General features: G+C 44.3%; 1 protein-coding gene across 3 annotated transcripts in view; it reads left to right on the forward strand.

The window, feature by feature from the left end:
* CDK17 (cyclin dependent kinase 17) overlaps nt 1-19,183 on the forward strand; it is a 497,468-nt gene that overhangs the window by 348,085 nt on the left and 130,200 nt on the right. For all 3 annotated transcript variants that reach the window (XM_085653837.1, XM_085653835.1, XM_085653836.1), the window contains 2 exons: nt 201-257; nt 1,317-1,431. In XM_085653837.1, the coding sequence (XP_085509963.1) occupies nt 201-257; nt 1,317-1,431 (172 nt within the window). The remainder of the gene's footprint in view (nt 1-200; nt 258-1,316; nt 1,432-19,183) is intronic.

Genomic DNA, 19,183 nt, shown 5'->3' on the forward strand with positions numbered 1-19,183 from the left:
TTTTAAGGAGCGCCTTTAAGAAACTTTACACATGAAAGTCTTCTCTAAGGACTTTTGCTCTTTGTGCCATAAGGCAACTCATGATAAAGTTGTGAAAATGCATTGATGAAAGAGTATATAAGATGGTTTTTGTGGTCAGATGATATCCCTGGAATGCTAACCTATTTATTCATTCGATTTCCATTTGCTTGCTTTCACAGTCAGAAATTGGGTTTGGAAAAATGGAAACGTATGTAAAGTTGGAAAAGCTTGGCGAGGTGAGTAAATATTTCATTGATTATATTAGTGGCATGGCTATCATTAGTGCAGGATGGGCAATTGATCTGGGGCTGAGGGCCATGAGTGGTCCATTGCACTTCTATTAACGTTTTATCTTACTGGCCAACCAGGGTCCTCAGGAATTTCCTTTGCTTGCGTTAGGGTTCCTAGCACCCTTGCTACACCATTGGATTATCTACATTTAATTTGCCATCAGTCTGGTCCAATCACAATTGTATTTGCTGCTTAAGTGACAGAGGGTAGCACATCTATACTACTTTTTACATTTCCATTTATGGGGGGTAGCTTACAATTTGTTTACCATTTAATATTGTTGAGAGTGGGTCATAAAATGTCAGGTAAAACTTTCCCTGGAAAAAAGGTCAACTTGTTTCCCTTTTACTGATGTACACCATGTCAAGATTGCCCTAGACCGGCAGCTACATGTAGGGAAGAGGATGCCAGTGGGCTTCCAATGCACTATTAGAACATTAGTCAAAAATCAAACAATCATGTCGTCACATTTATAAAAGAAATCATGCAGATATTTCTCTTAAGTCAGGTAGCTTGACACCAGGGCTAAGAGGTATCTTATAAACTGCAGCATTGGCTCAGATAAGGTAATGGATAATAGAAGACTCATACGTTCTTTACGTTCTGGGTGCATAACTAATGGGAAATCCTCTAAATGTGTCTATATTGCTGATAGTAGCTTCTAGTAGATGTCTCTGATGTCTTTGTATTTCAGAGGTCTTGTATATTTGTATGTATGTGGCATTTGTATAGCACAAATCTAGCCAAAAGACAGTGGAGTGCTGTGCAGGTTCAAAGGCAAACATGCCTTCAACGAGTGATAGGTGAGGTAGCGAGATTCAGGAAGCAGACGTGTACTGTTACAGCATGGCGACATAGTCTTGTTTCAAGAAGTCTTACTGTACAGAAGTATTCAACGCTAGTTCAGTAAGTGCTCGCCTCCTAAGTACATGTTTCTCTTCATAGAATCTTTATAGGAGCACTTACAGAATGAACTATTTTGAAACACTGATCTTTTATTACAGGGAACATATGCAACAGTATTTAAAGGAAGAAGTAAACTGACAGAGAATTTAGTAGCTTTGAAAGAAATCCGATTGGAACATGAAGAAGGGGCACCTTGCACAGCCATTAGAGAAGGTGAGTGAACTAAAGCTGTTTCTTTGCTACTTCACTCTAATTCTAAAAAAAAATTGAAATTAAACAGTATTTGATTCTTTTGTGTTTGAAAAAGGCACATCTAATGATGCTCTCAACATTAACAAACAAAATGTTAAAGACGCTACTTTTAATAACACAAATCTAACCCCAAAAGCTGCGGTAGAATAAAGTGGAAGAAATGTGATGCTAGTCACCAAGTTGCTAAAAGAAATGTTGTTGCCCCAGGTGGCAGCACCTACATGATTTACTCACTATGCATATAAAGCTTTGCCTACACTACCACGAAGCTCTCGAATTCTCTTCCTGTATCTCTTAAAAAAAAGAACCCAACTTGCTTAAATTTAGGAATGTTTTGAAAACCTGGCTATTTTAGGGTGCCTCCACTTTAGCCATCTGTAAGCTAATCAAGTGCCTAGACACCTCCCGGTATAAGTAGTGCTATACAAATTCCTCATTTCATATCCCGATATCTTGCTTAGTGAATCACAATAAAGATGAAATAAGTCAGCAGCTTATACCACATTGAAAACCTCCTACTATGCACATTAGTCAATTGTGAGATCTCTAGCAACCACACCCAGCCGTCATGCGCTAACACTCAATCCATGCTTTTAGCAGTTTGTCAGTCAGCAGGGGGCTGCTGCATGAATCGACAGTGGAAGGTGAGAGGATACGAGAGGCTGCGAGGTATTCCAGAGGACCAGCGTCGCAACGCTCGGTGTGGGAGAGCATTGCGGGGTCCACCGCCTGAAACTACACTTCCCACAATCCTCTGAGTGTCAGGAAGGATCTGAATGTCATTATCACAAGGCTTAAGACAGTGGGACAGCATCGGGTGTTGGTGAAACCTTCCCTCTGCAATTACTGGACTAGTGTCTAAAGGCTATGGACTCCGTTCTAAGATGGCCGCTCAATTTTCCTTACTAACTAATGAAGTTACAAAGTCTCGCGAGAGAGGAGACTTCTTTTGCTCACGGAGCGCGTTTTGCCGCGCACTTCAATTTAGTCACAGTCGAGTGAGGTAGCTTTAGTTCTCGCTCCTCGACTCGAAGTTTCCCTCAGTAATTTAATGTATTTTGGTCATAGCAGGTCTCTAGGTGTAGTTAGAGACATTAGTGAGAGAGTAATTCTGAATTAGTCTGAGCCAATATAATCCTTGGTCAAGTAGAGATAGAACCCAGAGTGGGAGAGTAACTTGACTCCGCCGTCTCCGAAGATATTTGAGGTAATTCCAGGGTCTCCTTACTCCGGTAGGCTTACCGTCGAGTGAAGGAGACCGGCTGCAGTATTTGAAGATAACTCCACACAAGTAAGCCGTTACCGGAGAGATTTGAGAGCACCAGAACTACCACACAAGTAAGCAGATAGCAGAGAGACTTGAGCACACCTGAACTTCAGTAGATGAAAACCGTTCTTCATCTGTTTGCCTCTACCCTAACCCTCCTTGCGACTTACCTACTCTTACCTTCCTCTGTCTACCCTACCCTGTCCCTTTTTGCGCGTAATCCAAGTAACGCAAGAAGGACACAGTGAACTGCATTCTTCACCTAGGAAGCAGCTTAGACTAAAACTTCTGTTCCAGTCAGTTTGTCAACCAGAGTGGCAAGGAAGGCTGGGAGAATTGGTAAGAGGGCACAAGGGTAAGAAGAGTATAAGAATTGAAGAAATGAATAAGACCTAACCAGTTCTTTTATGTGTGTATTAGGTCTTCCTGTAGAACAAAACCAGTGATCATCGAACTGGGAAAATAAAGAGAGGCATAGCTCCTGCAGAGGAACTGGTAGGGTAAAGGTCCAGGGGAAAGCACATTGTCTAATAACACCAGTTAGAATGTTGAATGGAATTTTGTTCCCTTCTGTGCATTAGGTCTTCCTGGGCAATTACTGAAAGACGAAGAGGGAGCCAGTTTTGCACGAGTGTCTCTTTTCTGTCCACTTCCCCTTTCCCCCTGCCTGGAGCAGTTGAGTCAACGCAGCTAGCTCCGGGAGGTGGGCATTGGGAATTCAGCTTCATTCTGCCTCCGTGAAGATTCCGTCTGGCCTTCCTGATAGATTGAAGTGCCCACGTAGTTCCTTCACCTGGGCAGAATGGCAGAGGGTTTCAGTTTAAAGGCTTTAGGAGAGATGTTGGAGGGTATTCAAAGAGAAATAGGGACCTTAAGTGAAGAAAATAAGAATTTAAGGCAAGAAGTTATGTATGTACTGTGGGGGATCGGGACACTTCGTAAGAGAGTGGCCGAAGTTTTCGAGTTCGGGAAACTCTCAAAACCATCTGTAGGCGGAGTCGCTCAGATGGCGAAGTTGGAAGATCAGACTCCAAAGGTGCATCAAATATCGAATACCCTTCAGACTCGGACACCACATGTAACCCTACAGATGAAAGTGAAATTTCGAAGCCAAGAGATTGAAGGAGTGGCGATAATGATCGATTCAGGTGCCACTGGCAATTTTTGCGACATAAATTTTGCCAAGAAGATGGGAATCCAGGCGGTGCGCAAGGAGCAGAAGGAATCAGTCCGGGCGGTAGATGGTACCAACCTCTCTTCGGGTCCGATCACCCATCACACTGAAATTTTGGAATTAATTCAGTCTAATGGTCATCATGAGGTCCGTCAGTTCAACTTGATCGACGCCCCTCAGTTTCAGTTAATTTTGGGACTTCCCTGGCTAACCCTGCATAATCCAACCATCAATTGGGAGGATCGAACCATCAAAATGGACTCCTCCTTTTGTGCGGAACACTGCTTCTCTTTGGTTTGTGACACCCATGAACCATCCGTGGCCACCTTGTTGTCATTCAGTGGAGAATCCATTGGGGTCATAAACACCTTAGAAATTCCCACAGAGTATAAAGAATTTGAAGATGTCTTCAGTGAACAAGAGGCTGAGAAACTCCCTCCACATCGTTCTTACGATTGTACCATCGATCTCGAACCTGGGGCAGCGCTACCTTGCAGTAGGGTCTACGCTCTAACAGAAGCGGAGAACAGTTATTTGAAGGAATACCTAGATCGTTACTTGGCGAACGGATTTATCCGGCCGTCACAGTCCCCAGTGTCGTCGCCGCTTTTTTTCATTCCTAAGAAGGAGGGATCACTGAGGACTTGTATCGATTATCGTGCCATCAACCGGGTGACAGTAAAGAACCGCTACCCCCTGCCTCTGATTTCGGTCCTTCTAGATCAGATTAAGGACGCCCAAGTATTTACTAAACTGGACCTCCGAGGGGCGTACCATCTCATTCGAATGAAGGAAGGCCACGAGTGGAAGACTGCTTTTAGAACTAAATACGGGCTATTTGAATATCAGGTCATGCCCTTTGGCCTGTGTAATGCTCCGGCAGCCTTCCAGCACTTCATCAATGACATCATGGGAGATTTGGTGGATCGGATAGCCGTGATTTATTTGGATGACATCTTGATATATTCCACCGATCCCAGAGATCACCCTGATCATGTCAAGTTAGTTTTGGAAAGATTACGAAAACACCAACTCTACGTAAAATTGGAGAAATGTGCCTTCAGTGTGCATACAGTGGAGTTTCTGGGATTTGTGTTATCTCCAGGAGGGATCACAATGGAGGCCAAGAAGGTACAAGCAGTGGTAGATTGGCCATCACCTAAGGATGTTAAGGAGATTCAGAGATTCTTAGGATTCGCCAATTTTTATCGGCGATTCATCCAGGGATTCTCGCAGAAGATCATCCCAATTACCAGACTGCTCAAGAAGGGAGTTAAGTTTCATTGGTCGGCAGAAGCAGAACAAGCATTTGAGTTTCTAAAGAAGAGTTTCACTTCGGCACCCATCTTGCTTCATGCAGACCCTGCAGAGCCTTTCTTTGTAGAAGCAGATGCTTCGGATCAAGCGATTGGGGGAATCTTGTCCCAGCGGCACAAGTCCACCGGGCAGTTGCATCCTGTGGCTTACCATTCACGGAAGTTGAATGCAGCGGAATTGAATTACACCATCGCCGAAAAGGAACTGCTGGCGGTTAAGGACGCTTTTGTGGAATGGAGACACCATTTGCTTGGGGCACGGCACACAGTTACGGTGTTCACCGATCATAAAAATCTTCAATTCCTTAAATCAGCAAGAACCTTAACTCCACGTCAATTACGATGGTCTCTTTATTTCGCTGATTTTGATTTTGTGATTACATACCGCCCTGGAATTAAGAATGGTAAGGCAGATGCCTTGTCCCGGATCCAAACTGAAGTTACTGAACATTCTGTGGCTCCGCAACCAATTATTCCTGAATCAAAGATCGTGTGCGCAATGTCTGGAAGCAACTACAAAGAAGGAATCAGGAAGATTATGTCTTTGACGGAAATGGCTGAGTGGGCTAGTCAACAGGAAGGTCGAGAGGTAGTGGATTCCTTGCCGTACCAAGATGGAGCTCTGTACTTACCTACCAAAGAAATGCAAGAACAAGTGCTGAAAGACTGTCATGATCAGCCGTTAGCAGGCCACAAGGGTGCCTTAAACTATAGATCTGGTTCAACGGTACTTTTGGTGGCCCAATATGATTTCTCAGATTAAGAAATTTGTGGAGACTTGTGAGGTTTGTGCCCGAGGAAAAGCTAGTAGGCAAGCTCCACAGGGATTGTTACGGCCCTTACCCACCCCACCACATCCTTGGCATACAGTCACGTTAGATTTGATTGTAGATCTTCCACTGAGTAAGGGTTATAACACAATATTGGTAATTGTAGACACCTTCACCAAGATGAGCCATTTTATTCCTGTCAAAGGGGTCCCTTCAGCTCCAGAGTTGGCCAGGCTATTCAGAGAGAACATTGTAAAGATTCATGGGGTTCCCAAGATTGTGATTTCCGACCGTGGCCCCCAATTTGTGTCACACTTTTGGAAGTCATTCATGAAGGGAATGGGAGCGGAGGTCAGGCTTTCCACCAGTTATCACCCAGAGACAGATGGTCAGACAGAGAGGGTAAATCAAGAGCTAGAACAGTATTTACGTCTGTTTCTTTTAGATCAAGGGGGTGACTGGTCAGATTTGCTTTGGATGGCTGAATTCGCACATAATAACGCCAAGAGTGTCTCTACTGGCTATTCTCCATTCTTCTTAAATTTTGGACAGCACCCTAATCCTTTCAGTAATCAGGGAGATTTTGGGGTTCCAACAGTCAACAATTTGTTAACTAACTTAAATCAGGCCCGCAAATCTGCAGAGTCCAATCTCCACAAGGCTAAGGCAGGTTACAAGAAACAGGCAGACAAACACCGGAGGAAGGCCCAGCAGTATCAGGTGGGGGAGTCGGTTTGGTTGTCTTCACGGCATCTTAGGTTAAAGGGAAATAGGAAGTTTCAGCCTCGTTACGTAGGCCCCTTTATTATTGAGCAAGTGCTGGGTCCGGTAACTGTTAAGTTAAAATTACCTACCCAGTTAGGCATCCATCCTGTGTTTCACGTGTCACTCCTAAAGAAGACAGCTCCTAATCTTAGATTAGAGAAACCACCCCCTCCTTTGTTGATAGACAAACATTTAGAGTACGAAGTAAAAGGAGTTTTAGATTCAAAGGAGACAAAAGGAAACTTATTCTATCTAGTCGACTGGAAGGGGTTTGGACCTGAGGAGAGATCATGGGAACCAGCAGATGACGTACATGCCCCTAGACTGGTAAAACGATTTCATGCACAGCATCCTTTGAAACCAAGACCGAGAGATCGGTCTTTGAGAGGGGGTACTGTCAGGAAGGATCTGAATGTCATTATCACAAGGCTTAAGACAGTGGGACAGCATCGGGTGTTGGTGAAACCTTCCCTCTGCAATTACTGGACTAGTGTCTAAAAGCTATGGACTCCGTTCTAAGATGGCCGCTCAATTTTCCTTACTAACTAATGAAGTTACGAAGTCTCGCGAGAGAGGAGACTTCTTTTGCTCACGGAGCGCGTTTTGCCGCGCACTTCAATTTAGTCACAGTCGAGTGAGGTAGCTTTAGTTCTCGCTCCTCGACTCGAAGTTTCCCTCAGTAATTTAATGTATTTTGGTCATAGCAGGTCTCTAGGTGTAGTTAGAGACATTAGTGAGAGAGTAATTCTGAATTAGTCTGAGCCAATATAATCCTTGGTCAAGTAGAGATAGAACCCAGAGTGGGAGAGTAACTTGACTCCGCCGTCTCCGAAGATATTTGAGGTAATTCCAGGGTCTCCTTACTCCGGTAGGCTTACCGTCGAGTGAAGGAGACCGGCTGCAGTATTTGAAGATAACTCCACACAAGTAAGCCGTTACCGGAGAGATTTGAGAGCACCAGAACTACCACACAAGTAAGCAGATAGCAGAGAGACTTGAGCACACCTGAACTTCAGTAGATGAAAACCGTTCTTCATCTGTTTGCCTCTACCCTAACCCTCCTTGCGACTTACCTACTCTTACCTTCCTCTGTCTACCCTACCCTGTCCCTTTTTGCGCGTAATCCAAGTAACGCAAGAAGGACACAGTGAACTGCATTCTTCACCTAGGAAGCAGCTTAGACTAAAACTTCTGTTCCAGTCAGTTTGTCAACCAGAGTGGCAAGGAAGGCTGGGAGAATTGGTAAGAGGGCACAAGGGTAAGAAGAGTATAAGAATTGAAGAAATGAATAAGACCTAACCAGTTCTTTTATGTGTGTATTAGGTCTTCCTGTAGAACAAAACCAGTGATCATCGAACTGGGAAAATAAAGAGAGGCATAGCTCCTGCAGAGGAACTGGTAGGGTAAAGGTCCAGGGGAAAGCACATTGTCTAATAACACCAGTTAGAATGTTGAATGGAATTTTGTTCCCTTCTGTGCATTAGGTCTTCCTGGGCAATTACTGAAAGACGAAGAGGGAGCCAGTTTTGCACGAGTGTCTCTTTTCTGTCCACTTCCCCTTTCCCCCTGCCTGGAGCAGTTGAGTCAACGCAGCTAGCTCCGGGAGGTGGGCATTGGGAATTCAGCTTCATTCTGCCTCCGTGAAGATTCCGTCTGGCCTTCCTGATACTGAGGGGCACTTCCGCCCACAGCGCGCCCGGAGGCGCTGAAAAGACGCGAGGCTTCCCCTGTGGAGCGGGGGCTGCTGCATGAATCGACAGTGGAAGGTGAGAGGATACGAGAGGCTGCGAGGTATTCCAGAGGACCAGCGTCGCAACGCTCGGTGTGGGAGAGCATTGCGGGGTCCACCGCCTGAAACTACACTTCCCACAATCCTCTGAGGGGCACTTCCGCCCACAGCGCGCCCGGAGGCGCTGAAAAGACGCGAGGCTTCCCCTGTGGAGCGGGGGCTGCTGCATGAATCGACAGTGGAAGGCGAGAGGATACGAGAGGCTGCGAGGTGTTCCAGAGGACCAACGTCGCAACGCTCGGTGTGGGAGAGCATTGCGGGGTCCACCGCCTGAAACTACACTTCCCACAATCCTCTGAGGGGCACTTCCGCCCACAGCGCGCCCGGAGGCGCTGAAAAGACGCGAGGCTTCCCCTGTGGAGCGGGGGCTGCTGCATGAATCAACAGTGGAAGGCGAGAGGATACAAGAGGCTGCGAGGTGTTCCAGAGGACCAGCGTCGCAACGCTCGGTGTGGGAGAGCATTGCGGGGTCCACCGCCTGAAACTACACTTCCCACAATCCTCTGAGGGGCACTTCCGCCCACAGCGCGCCCGGAGGCGCTGAAAAGACGCGAGGCTTCCCCTGTGGAGCGGGGGCTGCTGCATGAATCGACAGTGGAAGGCGAGAGGATACGAGAGGCTGCGAGATGTTCCAGAGGACCAGCGTCGCAACGCTCGGTGTGGGAGAGCATTGCGGGGTCCACCGCCTGAAACTACACTTCCCACAATCCTCTGAGGGGCACTTCCGCCCACAGCGCGCCCGGAGGCGCTGAAAAGACGCGAGGCTTCCCCTGTGGAGCGGGGGCTGCTGCATGAATCGACAGTGGAAGGCGAGAGGATACGAGAGGCTGCGAGATGTTCCAGAGGACCAGCGTCGCAACGCTCGGTGTGGGAGAGCATTGCGGGGTCCACCGCCTGAAACTACACTTCCCACAATCCTCTGAGGGGCACTTCCGCCCACAGCGCGCCCGGAGGCGTTGAAAAGACGCGAGGCTTCTCCCGTGTCGCGGGACGCGCGCGGACAGCGCCGGGCTGAGCCCGGGCAGAGGGCGGGCCGTCTGTGGCCGTCGGGGCAGACCGTGGCAGGGCTGGGCCACGACCCTTGTGATTTCATCCCTGAGCTCTAGACACGTGAGTTTGCTGTCAATCCTTCACTCTGAGGAACTGGATGGTTGTGGACTTGCGTGATATATAGTTATGATATTGTAACAAGAACTTTGATTGGGTGCAGTATATACCTCCTTGCTTTTGGGGTTGACATTTTCGTTAGAACTGTGTTCTGACTATGTCGAGCAACAAATCGGATTCCGGTACAGTTGTGGCCGGCCCTATGGATAATTACTTAGTGAAAATGGTCAATAAAATTAATAATGATCGCAGACTTTCACTTGGGAAGGGGGGCCCCTCTGTTCTGCCTGATACCACATGCATACCTGTGGTTGTTAACCCTTTTGACGATATTACCAGTGTATGTGTTAGTCCAGTTGCAACGATAGAAGGCCAGGTTCTTTTTGAGAACTTGGTGGAATGTTCCGATCCTCAGGATTTGGGCACCGATGCAACTGAGGAGGTTCTTCCTAGCCCAAGACCAGTAAGAGCTTGTAGGAAACTATTAAATAAAAGGGGGGGGGAGGCCTACTAAAAAAAGAGCAGAAGTTTTACACAAAGTTCAAAATAGTACTGCTTCTGGGTCTGGTCTACAGGAAATAAGTAGATTGGGTGGTAACATTCTAGATCCAGCTCAATTTGCATCACTAATAGCTACTCTTGAGGCTAAATTTGAGACTCTGTTAGCCGAGCACACGCAATCCTTACTGCTCCAATTAAAAAATACCAACAAGGAAGTACAGAGGCTTGGTGAGCTGGTAGCGAAACTTCTGCCATGTAGTGGGGAATCTAAGTCACCAGATATTGGCTGTGTTGGGGTCACTGATGATAACGTAATAAAATCTCCGCTACTACCTTCCCAGGCACTCGCACCTCTAGATCCTGCTTGTTCTGACCCTCCACCTCCTACTATTCCAGTTAAGCTACCCTCTGTGAGACAAGATGGTACTTTTACTTCTAGATATGGAACTTCCTCTGGTTTTACTAATCTTCCCCCCGAGTGTGCTCCTTATGTGGTCGTCCTGACAAATGTGCCTGTCTTAGGAAACCTGCACGCCCATTCTAGTGAGGAAACACATGAGTCGCTAAAAAATAAAACTGTAGCTTGGCTCAATAGAAGATGTGGCTTTCCAGTACATCTTGCTGATCAAATTATTTCCACTAGAAGGACTAAGTGGGTTGGTCCGTCCCAGAAAGGCTGCAGTGGGGACTGTGTTATAGTTAATTTTAGATCCCCACAACATGTTAATACAGTCCTGATACGTGCAGCTTCTTTGACGACCGAAAATACTAGTGTGTGTGCTCGCCCGTTGGGTTATTTCTATAAATGTTATGGGAGCTTCCCGAACAGAGCGGTGTCAAAACCCGTTTTAGCTAGGGTCTCCCAGAGGTTTATAGCACCCCAGTGGGACAATATGGCAACTTTTTGTAGGGAAGACCATAACATTACCACCCGCAATAGATTTGAGGTACTCTCAGGCCTAGACGCCTGTGATTGACAGGAGGATTCTGTAATTCAGGGGAGCGCTAGTGTGGTAAATCTTGTCCCCAGAGTAAACGCTGAAACCATAATGCATCATGGAACCTCACAATCAAACTCTGCTAATATTGTATCTGATTCCGGTGAAACCATAAAATTTATGAGTTGGAATATTGCGGGTCTGCGGTCAAAGAAGAGTGACCGTGGTTGGTTAGACACTTTACAACTATATGACATCATTGCCCTACAAGAGACTTGGGATAAGGATTGTGACTTTTGGATGGATGGCTATACCTCTTATTTTGTACCGGCCCGGAGTTCCAATGCGGGAAGAGATAGGGGAGGCCTCATGTTCCTCGTTACTGTAAATATTTTGGGCTGTGTCAAGAAGGTTGTAAGTACTTCCTATAATTGTCTTATTCTGGAAGTTAGTTTGGCAAATGATGTTAAGTTCTTGTTAATTAACTGTTATAATTCCCAGCAAGAAGAGTCCCCTAATGAGCATATTCTCTGGTTGACCGAATTTTTAAAATCCTATAAGGACAATCATACCACTTTCTGCCATTATATTTTGATGGGGGATTTTAATGTTAATTTATGCAATGTTGATTGTCACTACAGAGATAAGGATGGCCCTGAATTTTCAAACCCCCAACACTTTGAACATAGTTCAAAAGGGGTTGCCATGGAGTCCCTTTTGGCAAATACCGATCTCTATGAGGTAGGATTTCGGGATAAGCATTCTCGTGTCCCTACCTATGTTGCTAGGGATAGGGAAACCATAATCGACTATATATTTTTATCAGCAGGGCTTTTAAATTATGTGCTTTTTTATAACGCCCAGCGCTCCTGTTGCAACCCGGTGATATTGATCTTGGCCAACATTTTTCCAATTATAGATAAACGTAATTTGACTCCTGTGGTGGTTTCGGTGAATGCTAAAGATCAAGGGAGGAGATTACAATGGTCCAAGGTTATTCCTGAAGATTTTTTTAATTCAATTACTTCAAAGGTTGGTCTCGAATTAAACACATGTACCGACCCATCCTCCTATGACAAAGACATAATAATGGCCTTTGAAACCATTTGTTCTCAAGTAGCTACGGAACTTACGACCAAAGGAGGCCCTGTTAAACCCAAAACTGACCAAGGCTGGTTCAATCATAGCTGTACTTCAGCTTTAAACCAACTTAAAAAAGCCCTTAATGAAAAACCGAGGAACAAAGGATTGGTCACACAGTTAAGGAAAGCATACTCTCAAGTAATAATGACACGGAAGAGGGAAATAAAAGAAGAAGCTTGGGTAGCCCTAATGGATAACGCTATCCTGAAAAATAGTTCCAAATTCTGGGAAATTATTAATTCCCCTTTTTTATCCGGTTCCCAGAATATGGCGTTGGAATTGAATATCCCAGAGGAAGACTGGCTTGCCCACTTTGAAAATATTTATGGGAGTAATTTTGAGCAGGAAGCATTTAAGATCCCAACTTCTAGCTCTCCCCTCCCTCCTATCATTTTTTCCATTGAAGAGGTGGAGAAAGCAATTGAGGGCTCGGCTGGTCGCAAGGCTCCAGGCCCGGATGGGGTGCCCACGGACATGTACAAGGCTAACCCCAAGTACTGGGCCAAAGTTTTGTTAAATGTTTTTAACTCTGCATCTTTAGTAGCCCTACCGAAATCATGGTCCCAGTCTATTATAATTCCTGTGTTCAAGAAGGGTCAAAGGGGTGATCCTAGATGCTATCGACCTATATCCCTGTTAGATTCCTCGTTTAAAATTTTGGGAAAAGTTATCCTGGCCAGGATAAATAACTGGGCAACTGACAAAGGGGTTATCTCTAACGCCCAGTATGGGTTTAGATCAGGGAGGGGTACAGAGGACCAATGCCTGAATTTATATTTAATTATCGCAAAGTACACCAAAGCCTCTGAGGGGTCGATTTTTGCAGGTTTTATGGACCTGTCTACGGCTTTCGACCTGGTCAACAGGTCTAAGCTTTGGTCGATACTCTTAGAGTTAGGCTTGGATAAGCCCCTCGTGTATTTTATGGCAGAATTACATAAAGACCTGAAGGCCTCAATTAGGATGACTAAGGAGGGGAAATGCACTGCTAGCTTTAAATCTGGTAGAGGGGTACGCCAGGGGTGTATTCTTGCCCCTTTGCTATTTACTTTGTATATAAATTCCCTGGAAGATAGTTTGCTAGCTGCCTCCCTTGATATCCCTAGGATTGATGGTATTCCCGTACCTGTGCTTCTTTATTCGGATGATACCGTTCTTTTGGCGCGGACTCCACTTGGTCTCCAAAGACTATTGAATTCTTTTGGTAATTTCATCTCATCCCTGGACCTGGTGGTTAATAACGGCAAATCCCATATAATGGCATTGGGGAAGGGAAAAAAACAACTTAAAACGTTTTACTGTAATGGAGCGGCTATTTCTAGAGTAAAAGTTTTCACCTACCTGGGCATCGTTTTTGACGATAAAGGCAACTGGTTACCCCAAGTAACTACAAAGGTGAAAGCTGTGCGTAGTTCTTCGGCTGCAATTTTGAGCTTCGCAAAAAGGTTGGGAGGGAAACCCTGTGAGGCTATTTTGAAAATTTACCAAGCTAAAACTATTTCAGTAGCTAGGTATGGGGCCGCTATTTGGGGGTATATTAACCTTGAATCCATCCAAATAGAAGAGAATAAATTTTTTCGAGCCCTTCTTGGCCTCCCCCAATCCACTGCGACCTACTCAGTACATTTAGAATTGGGGATGGGATATATCTCTGACATTTTAAAGTTAGCCCCACTTTTGCTATGGATAAGAACCTGGTTGAATCCGGATCTTACAATGAATCACAATATCTTGAAAGAATGTTCTAAATTGGATAATTGGAAGAATATTCAGTGGCTGTCTTACATTAAATTAATTGCAAAGACGGTAGGACGACCTGAACTCTTTTCCAACCCCGAAAGTTTAAGGAAAGCTGATTTAAGGTGGGTTAAGACGTACTTTATTAAGCACTGCGAGGTTGAGCGAGAATCTCAAGAGCTCGGTAAAACTTCAGTAAGGGCTCACCTCTTGCTTACTTTATCCACGGTCATGCACTTATATTTATCTATGGTTACGAATAATTATCATAGGTGGCTTTTGACAAAGTTTCGTTTTAACCAAATACATCAGGTTTTAAGTGTTCCGCAGGGTTGGTTTAGATCTGAAGATGGGGTCCCTTGCAGATGTGACAACTTTTCTGCCCAAGATGTGATGCATTTCTTATTTTTCTGTCCATTGTACCTAGAGGCCAGGAAAAGGTTTATCCGGCCTATTTTAAGAAAGGAGGCTTTTGTCCAGGTAAAACCAGCATTATTATTTTAGCAATTAATGGAATCACCAACAACTATGTTTTGTGTGGCTAGCTTTTTAGTTGCATGTATTAGATCAAGGAAATCAAGATTGACTGCTTTGGAAGAGATCAATTAGTTTTTATACTGGGAATCACCGGGGAAACTTATTTATTTTTTTAATATGTATATGATGGATTGTTTTTCCTTTTTATCTGTGTAAAATGTATTGTACACTTTTATGATTTTAACTAATCGAATAAAGTGTTTTGATTGATTGATTGATTGATTAAGTCTTCATTTCATTTTACTGTCTCACAACAGGGACAGACAGCAGAAATGGGCACTATGGCACCCCCAGCGCCTCACCTACAAAACACACCCCTCACACCAACATATAAGCATCCTGTGTCCACAAGAAATACTCACTGTCCTTAGAATGAGATAACTATTAACCGCAGATGCCCAAGTACTCAACTGCAGTATGCAGGCCCAGAGAGTTTTCCCATCATTTAGCCAAGTGCCACAGTATCCAAAACAAGTAGGAAAGTGACTGAAAAAAACTACCATTAGCCGAGATCTAGAAGCCTTCATAACAGGCTTTATAGTAGACCAACGACAAATTTCACCAATACACTAGCAGTCAAGATTGGCAGCTTTCATTCCAGTCAAAATCTATCTTAAAACTGGTTTCTGAAAGTTAAGGTGGCCACTGATTTGAAGATGCAGTCTCCTCAGACGAATTTACCAACAACGTGTACATCAGTGGCACCATCATGGTTCAGGCCAGCAATAAGTTTCTGTCTTGGCTTTTGAAGAAACCTTCTCGCACCTCAAAATGGCAAAACTGCATATGCTTGAAACCAATAAACCAACTCAACTCATAACCACTGAACAACACTCCCATCACCTAAGAACGCCACCTGTCAGTTTCTTTCCACAGTATCATCGAACACCAAATCTCAACCACCAGCCTGTCAGTTCTCCCTTCAATACCTTTCCAGCCACCCAGAGCTTCACTGAAGCATCCTGGATTAAATTCCTCCCAATTCTGTCCCAGATGCATTATTCTCCTCTGGCTCCATCAAACCTCGACACCCACAACTTACCCCCTTTGATACCAGCCTGTGTTAGACCTCCTAGCCCTTTTGCTAAAATTGACCTCATCAATATTGTTCTTTGCTACAGCACACACTAGGCATTCACAACCGCCTCTCTTACGTGTTTTTTTTTTAAATTCCACATAGTTGAGTTTACGGAGGTATGGTTTGGCGATAACTCCATACTCTTTCTCGATGACCTACTTCTCTCTTGCCTTACAATTAGCGTGAGGACAGAGAGGTAAACCCAAACTGCTCCTTATTTCCACAGTTATTTACTAAAGGCCACAACCCAATCTTTGTGGAGGAATTATTTAAACTGGTGTTCTACATGCATTCAAAGCGAATAAAATCCCTGCTCATGGAAGAATTTAATATGTGTGTTAATCGGCTCTATTCAATACACATGACGGGCCTCCTTCAGAACATGCAGGCCTTTAGCTTCCAACAATGGGTGTGTGACCCAACTCATACTTTTGATTGCCGTGGATCCTTCTTTGACCCACAACTTTAAAACAACAAACCGCAAATATTTTCAAACCGCTCTTTTATCTCCATTAACCAGACCAATCTAATACACAAACCCACTTCTCATAACAGCAATGACACCAAAGTACTTATTAGGTACATCAGAAACATGTGCGCAGAGAAGTATGAGCTTGAATATTTTCGACTCTGTCCTAGCACCAGACCAATCCAAAGTACCCAAGGCTGGTATTTGTATTGTATTGTATTGTATTGTATTTGCATGTATATAGCGCTTACATGTATCTAACCCAAATGTGGTTCAGTTGAGAATTAGCAGAGCAAAACATTTATTAACTGCAAAGTGGAAAGGAAATGATATACATTACAAGCTGCAGCAGACAAAATAAAAACTGCAACTTACAGAGGAAAGAATACAACTAAATAGGCCTCTTATGCCTAACATATCCTCCAAATATCCAATCAAAAGAAGGAAAGGTTTGACATCTGTCATGAACAGTTCAATCCACATGTAACTCAGGTGGAACTCCACAACTCAGTAAAACTTTCAATTTCTTTGAATCAAAAGTTGCCAAAATCTTTGGTACTCTCTTTCAGTTGACAGGATCTTTCTCCCAGCATCCCTTTCACTCACTATTGCTGCAGTCTGCTTTCACCTAAGTTGCACCTCTGGAGCCTGATGAGTTGATAAACTTGACCAACAGAGTAAATGCATCCAGTGCACCAACAAAGCATTGCTTAGGCACATGCTTCAAACAACTTCTTCCCGCCATCTTGTTGGATGCAGAATATATGATAAACTCCACCCTATTTCAGGGCGTCCTGGTCCACTGAAATACACCATCATCACACCGCTGCTTAGAAGAAAATCTGCAAATATGAAAATTTTAGTAACTCACCAGCCTATCTCCATGCAGCCCATCCACAGTAAGACCATGAAAACGGAAATGACGAGACAATGAATACACTCGGAGCTGAGCTCAACCGTCTACTGCATGATCATCTGTCAAAGGGTGAGGAAGATTCAATCAGCTCTAGCCTTTATCATGAAGTAGCTCTTCTTTCCATGGTGGAGGAGAAAAGAGCCATAAAACTCCTTGGTCTGTCAATAGCTTGGTTTTCTCTCAATCACAAAATCCTGCTGGAAAGACTGGATGAATGGGCTGGCATAGCTGGCCGTGCTCTCTCGTCTATCCATTTGTTTCTGACCAGGCGTAGCCAGAAAAGCAACATTATGTTATCCGAATCATCCACATGCCTTGTGTACTCTGACATGCTGCAAGGATAATCCCTCTGGTGTCTTTGGTTCAATATCTACAAATAACCCTTTGCCCAAGTACTAGATCAGTACCACATGAACTTTCAAATATAACCAGATGACAAGAAAAGCCCCCTCTAGCTATATAACAAACATGGCAATTTAATTAGTATTACCTCTCTGTTAGCAATATACTCTGCTGAATGAAAGAGCGGTTTCTCTGCATGAAAAGAGACAAAAGCGAGATTCTTGTCAGGGCAGCAACCAAGTCTGACACTCTTCAACATGCTTTGGAAACCAGCATCCATGAAAGAAACTTGTGGATTTATTTGATTCTGAATTTCCATTTTCTCCTACATCAATGGTGTATTTAAGAATGTTGCCTGCTCTTACTGCAGAAAATTCCATGAAATCTTCTAAACAATCACCCCCCACCTGTCTGCCACGGATCTTTTAAAGCCTTCAGTACAGCCACAACTCTAACAGCTATACGGAAGGCACTGATCCTTTGCCCAGCATGAGAATTGAGCAAATAATTTTGTTCTTTAAGAACAAACTCCAGAGCACAATAAAAATGGCCCCCATGCTCATGGAGTGATTTTCTTACGATGGGCTGCCATGTCTCATGGCATTCCCGAGTTAGGAAAATAAGTGACGGTCAATCACTGTGAATAGTATGGCGCTAAAATCCCTTTGACCTGGCGACCCATGGCAGATGGGTCATCAGGTGAAATGTTTCTGATGGCGATTCCAGCTAAAACTTTAATGTCAGAAACCCAGCATTCCCCCACCTTCAAATAGGAATTGAATTTGGAAATTGAGAGTTCAGCATAATCATGCTTCCTCCGTTTCATGGCATTCCAAAAAACACTAGGTGGCCCCCATAACGTGCTTAAACTTTGGCATTCGTACCACATCAACTCAGAACCACTTCATTTGCTCCCAGTTGAAATCAGGTTAAATCAGGTTAAAATGCAAGTTCCTTTTCACTGCCCACAAAGCATATTCAAGCAAAGGTCCTCTATACCTCCTGAAACTGTCACCTAACTAGATATCAGCCAAGAACCTTAGCACAGTGAACTGCCCACCTGATCAACCCCTGATCTTTCAAACGACTGGCACATGGCATCCTGTCCCTGAGCTCTCAAGGGCCTAAATTGAGGAATTGCATCACAGCCGTAACCCGCCATCTAAGCCTAGTCGGTTCACAAAACGTACACATTTATGCCTGGCTGTCACATGAATTCCACCCAGGCTCGGCGGTCCCAAGTGATAAATATTGTTACTAATCTATCAGATGAGAATCAAACTCCTCCTCCTTATTTAGATTTGTCTTCTTTATTCTTCAGCACTACGAAGTAATGCAATGAATATAAATTCCTAAATACTAAATAAAAACATTTTACTTTTCTCCGAATCACTTTTAAGAAATTGTTAGCATATCAATATGAAGATTGTTATGCTGACCCAATTTCCAAATCATCTAAAAGCGCCATCTTGCGGGTATGGAACATTAAAGCACTAGGGTAGGATGAACAACGTGGAGTGAGAAAGAGGCACTAAGAGGACATGAGCGAAACTTGCAACAGGCCTTTATTAGCAGGCCAGAAGTTTGAATGGAGGAGTCTTTAAGAGTCGCGCATGAGATCAGGGCCAAGTATATTTGTTTGATTAAACCGAATGAGTGAAGGGTTCCATACAGCGTGTTACTATAAAATTGGCCACCTTCAGCTTAAAAAACCAGATGTTGAAAGGATGTTGGGTGTTTGAGAAGATAGGGGTTTCTAGATTATTATGTCTAAATGCACTGTGATATTGTCCGCTATTAAAAATGAGTTGATTCCAAGTGATGGGCTCTTCTACGCGGAATCCTCTTTAGTCAGTCAGAGCTT

The sequence above is a fragment of the Triturus cristatus genome, chromosome 4_1 (genome assembly GCF_964204655.1).
Source record: "Triturus cristatus chromosome 4_1, aTriCri1.1, whole genome shotgun sequence".
Classification (NCBI taxonomy): Eukaryota; Metazoa; Chordata; class Amphibia; order Caudata; family Salamandridae; genus Triturus; species Triturus cristatus.